The sequence below is a fragment of the Nomia melanderi genome, unplaced genomic scaffold (genome assembly GCF_051020985.1).
Source record: "Nomia melanderi isolate GNS246 unplaced genomic scaffold, iyNomMela1 scaffold0751, whole genome shotgun sequence".
In the NCBI taxonomy this organism is placed as follows: domain Eukaryota; kingdom Metazoa; phylum Arthropoda; class Insecta; order Hymenoptera; family Halictidae; genus Nomia; species Nomia melanderi.
Window position 1 is genome coordinate 8,134 of NW_027475865.1, and position 5,535 is coordinate 13,668.

General features: G+C 51.6%; 1 protein-coding gene across 1 annotated transcript; it reads right to left on the reverse strand.

The window, feature by feature from the left end:
* Nucleotides 1-1,260: 1,260 nt before the first annotated feature.
* On the reverse strand, nt 1,261-4,968 carry LOC143176708 (uncharacterized). The gene has a single exon (XM_076374184.1). It carries the CDS (start codon nt 4,966-4,968, stop codon nt 1,261-1,263), a length of 3,708 nt encoding a protein of 1,235 aa, XP_076230299.1.
* Nucleotides 4,969-5,535: the final 567 nt, after the last annotated feature.

Sequence of the window (5,535 nt, forward strand, 5' to 3'; positions counted from 1 at the left end):
ATAAAACTATATAAAACTATATAAAACTATATAAAACGATATAAAACTAATAAAACTATATAAAACTATATAAAACTATATAAAACTAATAAAACTAATAAAACTAATAAAACTATATAAAACTATATAAAACTATATAAAAATATATAAAACTGTATAAAACTAATAAAACTATATCAAACTATATGTTATGTGGGATCGTAGTTAGCAGATCCGGCTCGTATAACCAGAAATTGTTATGCTACGATCGACGCGTGATGCCCGCCAAATTAATCTTGGGCACCTGGATCCGTCGGTGGAGCAGTGGTCGCGTGTACGCGTTACGTTTTGTTCGAATCGAGAAATTTGTACGTGAACTCTATTTGTCGAACGCGTGTCGTGAACTATGGAAAGAACAGTTCTTGTCGAATGTACGTGGATGACTGTCTTGTCGAATGCGGATGTATAACTGTCTTGTCGAATGCGGATGTATGACTGACTTGTCGAATGCGGATGTATGACTGACTTGTCGAATGCGGATGTTTGACTAACCTTCGTCGGAACTCTTGCACCCACAAGTCAACTTTCTTACCCCTCCTTCGGATGTACGGAGGGGGATGCTGACGGAGTGGGAACAAGAGATCGACGAAGTTTCGAGTAAAAAATACGTTTGGCAACAGCGAGAAAATACCGCTACCTTGACGAACGTGCAAGGGTGTACCCCGATGTGAGTACGCACCCTTGTCCGCAGGTAGTCCTCGCTGTTGCGCGCACGTTCGGTTAGTCAGCGACGAAAACCCCGTTACGTGGGCCCATGTGCACGTGCCCACCTAAGTACGGGCACGTACCCATGGCCGCGGGTAATCCTCGCCGCTGCGCGAGAATTTGTCTGGTTTATGACAGGGGCGAATTTTGTACGGGACAGAAAATGCGAGGCTGACTTGCACAATGGCCGAAGCCGGGCCCCGGATCAACTGTCCCGAACGCTCGATCGTGTTTGCGCCCGTGTCATAAACCAGAACCGTGTATCGACGTGCCGCGGTCCTCGGTATCCCGAAAGGCCCCTTGTTCCACGACGGAACATGCTCCCCCCGTTGAGAGACCCTGTCGATCAATTTGCGTACGAGTGTTGACAATGTGCGAATGTAATATACAATGTTGCGATACGGGGTCGTGTAGACGACGAAGACTTAATCCTAAATTTGCGTGATGATCCGAGAGGATGATCTTCTTCTCGTGGAGGCCGTGGACTGCGTGGATGCTCCAGTCCACCCTGGGATGTCAAGCGTTGTCTTCCGTCGGAAGAAGCGCGAGTTGCTTGACATTCCGCTTGCACGTGCCGTTTGCCGTACGAACTGTCACCGCCCTGATGACGCCATCTGAGCCGGGGTGTACGGCTTCGATGCGTCCGAGGTCCCACTGCAGCGGCGGAAGATGGTCGTTCTTGAGGACCACGAGAGATCCCGTTTTGATTTCGTGCGATCCTCGGGTCCATTTTTGTCGCACGTTGAGGTGGTGTATATATTCCTTGTGCCACCTGGTCCAAAAGTCCTGTTTCACCTTCTGGGCATGTTGCCAGGATGACAGGCGATTGCTCGGCACATCGTGAAAATTCGTCTCGGGCATGCCCGTCAACGAATTGCCGATTAAAAAATGGGCGGGAGTGAGAGCAGAAGGATCATTAGGATCTGACGAAAGTGGTGTCAGCGGACGGGAATTTAGGATCGCTTCTATTTCGATTACTATGGTATTGAAATGTTCGAACGTGTATAAATTGTCACCCATTACCCGTCGGAGATGGTGTTTAAAAGATTTTACCGCAGCCTCCCAGAGACCACCGAAATTGGGGGAAATTGAGGGAATGAAGTGCCATGACATCTCCTTATCGGTAAGGAAATGCCGTAACACATCATCCCCTTGCAAATCTTGGTAGAGCCGGGTGAGTTCGTTATTGGCACCCACAAAATTGGTGCCATTATCCGAGTAGATGTTACGACATATGCCCCTTCGCGAAATGAAGCGTTTCAACGCGGCGATAAACGCTTCCGTCGTCATGTCGCTGACAACCTCGAGATGGACGGCCTTCGTAGCGAAGCAGACAAAGACGGCAACGTAAACCTTAACGCGAGCCCGGTTTCGATATTTCTTCTCCTTAACGGAAAATGGTCCACAATAGTCGATGCCGCAATTCTGGAAGGGTCGAGACTGGGTGACGCGGGTAATGGGTAGACGACCCATTACATATTCGGTGCTCGGTGGGCTGACGCGGAAGCAACGGATACATTGTCGTATGATTTTACGCACCGAGTTTTTGCCGTCGATGGGCCAGTACCGTTGTCGTATGTTGTGTAACGTCGTGTTCAGTCCTGCGTGGTGGTTGTCGATATGTGTTTGTCGAATGATCAATTCGGTTATGAAATGTCCCTTGGGCAGTAAGATCGGATGTTTTTGGTCGAACGGTAGGTCGGAGTTTTGTAGTCGGCCTCCGACGCGAAGTATTCCCCTTTTGTCGCGGAACGGGTGCAACGGGAGCAACTTACTTTTGGGACTGAGTTCGCGCTCAGTGTCGAGGCGGTGCAAGTCAGTCGCGAACGCGGAAGCCTGCACGAGTAAAACAACGCGTTCGTTAGCGCGGCGAATCTCCTCAACCGACAGTGGTCCGTTCGCGCGATAGTCCTTTTTGAACCGTAAACAGTAGGCCACGATACGCTGAAGTCTCTTTATGCATGAAAACCGTCGCAGAATTCCGTCGTCTCGAACGACGGACGTGGCGAGACACATCACCGGCCGCGATTCCGGTACCTCCGTGGAGGGCGCGAACCTTGACTCAGGCCACCTCGAACGGTCGTGGCTGAGCCATTGTGGGCCATGGTACCAGATCGAGGCACGAGCGAACTCCGAGGGGGTCTGTCCTCGTGAAACTAAGTCCGCCGGATTGTCGTTCGAGCGTACGTGATTCCACGCGGCAATGTCGGTCCTTTTCTGTATTTCTGCCACGCGATTGGCCACAAATGTTTTTAGCGTGTTTGGTTCCTTTTGTAACCAATTTAGTACGATTGTCGAGTCCGTCCAGAAGTATGTCTTGTCGAGTCGGTAAGTCAGTGCGTCGCGTACGGTCGTGTAGAGGGATGCGAGGAGGACGGCACCGCATAATTCTAGACGAGCGAGAGTGGCGGTCTTCAATGGTGCGACTCGAGACTTTGCGCACAACAATTGAGATTTGATGTTCTCCGCGGAATCTATCGTGCGGATGTAAATGCAAGCTCCATAGGCTCGCTCGCTTGCGTCGCAAAACCCATGGAGCTCGATACGTCTAGCCGCGCGTTGAGACACGTGTCGTTCAAACCGAACGTGCTCCAACCGCGGCAATTCCTTGACGTACGTAGTCCACTCCGTATGAAAAAGAGCTGGGAGTGACTCGTCCCAGTCTAACTGCAGTTGCCACAATCGCTGCATCAGGATTTTTGCGGTGACGATGACCGGCGCGAGTAATCCCAAGGGGTCGAAAATTTTCGCGATCGCGGAAAGAATGTTGCGTTTCGTGACCCGCTGGTTATGGTTCGAGTCGACTACGTAAATGATGTTGTCGCGGCGCGAGTCCCAAGACACGCCGAGGGTTTTTACCATTGTGTCGCCAAAAACCTTCGGGTGAATTTGCGACGTGGAGAGTCCGCCGAGAAGTCGCGGATGGTTGGAGACCCACTGTCTGATATTGAGTCCGCCGCGTTTTAATAACCCGAGCATTTGATCGCGAATGTTCAATGCTTCCGCGTATGTATTTGCTCCCGTTATGAGATCGTCCACGTACAAGTCGCGTCGAAGAATATCTGCCGCCACGGGATAGTTGTTCTGTTCATCTTGCGCGAGTTGATGCAAACACCGGATCGCGAGGTACGGAGCAGAGGTCAAACCGAATGTGACCGTGTTCAACGTGTATGTCTTTATGTTGTTGTGGTCGTCTCGCCACAAGATGCGTTGATACGGCCGATCCTCAGGACGTATGATAAACTGGCGGTACATTTTCTCGATATCGCCTGTGATGACGTATGCATGCATACGAAATCGCAAAAGCAACGCCAGCAGATCGTCCTGAATCGTCGGTCCGGTGATCAAGGCATCGTTGAGGGAGACTCCACTGTTCGATTTCGCGGACCCGTCAAACACTACGCGGACCTTCGTGGTTTCGCTCGACTCTTTTAGGACGGCGTGATGAGGCAGGTAGAAACCGTGCGTGCCGGGGGTTTCCTCCTGGCTCATGTGCCCTAAGTCGAGGTATTCCTTCATAACGTTGGAATACTCGCGTTTGAGCGACGAGTCCCTTTTCAGTTTCCGCTCGAGTGCTGCTAGACGGTTTAGTGCGCGCGATCGCGATTCCGCGATGTCCCGTTTCTTTTCGTTGAAGGGTAACGCTACGACGTAACGGCCGGTGCTGTCGCGTGTAACGTTATCCTTGAAGTGTTCTTCACATTCCCGTTCCTCCGAAGTCAGATGTTGTATATGAGGACCGTCCTCCAATTCCCAGAATTTCCTTAAGTCGAACTGTAGACTTGTAAGGAAAGTCTGGGCCTTGATACGTGATTTCGCGGTCGGAACGCTCCCCCCGATGATCCATCCAAACTGTGTTTTTTGGAGAATCATGTCCGGTCCGTTTCGGGGGGAGAGACTCCGTTGCCCGATGCTCAGGCACGACAACGCAGGTCCGGTGCCGATGAGCATGTCCACGGTTCCCGGACGATGGAACTGCGGATCCGCGAGTCTGATGTTCGGAGGAATGGGAATGTTTGCGCGGTCGATCTGTTGATCCGGTGTTGGACCCGAGATTTTCGGAATGGTGTAGAATGTTAACACACGCTGATAGTTCGCCATTCTAGATTTTATCGTTGCCGTGATTAATCTCGTGGCTACCGTGCTGATTTGATTGAGCGCTTCAATCGTTGTCGCGCTCTTTTGAGCAGGTAGTTTTAATTTCGCGGCGAGATTTTCGGTCATGAAGTTGGCGGTGGAGCACGTGTCTATCAGCGTGCGACACTCTACTGCCCTTCCGTCGCGGTCGAGAACGTTGACGACTGCCGTGGCGAGCAGATTATTCGCAGGGACGTCGATCGCGGAGGCCGTACAAACGTGTTGTACCTTTCGTGTCTTGGTTCGTGTCGGTGTCGGTCGTGTCGCGGTTCGTGTCGGAGACGATCGTGTCGCGGTTCGTGTCGCGGTTCGTGTCGCGGTTCGTGTCGCGGTTCGTGTCGGAGTTCGTGTCGCGGTTCGTGTAGCCGTTGGTCGTGACGTGGTTTGTGTAACCGTTGGACGTGACGTGGTTTGTGTAGCCGTTGGACGTGACGTGGTTTGTGTAGCCGTTGGACGTGACGTGGTTTGTGTAGGTACCCTTAGTCATGCCTTAGCTGTCTCGTTATGACGGTGAAGTTTGGTGTTGTGTCGTCCGTGGCACACACGACAGGTCCCGGATCGACAGTTCTCAGTTTTGTGACCGTCTCGGAGACAGTTAAGGCACAACCCTGCCTTTCGAGCCGCTTCGGTTCGTTCGGCTATCGTCATCGCGGC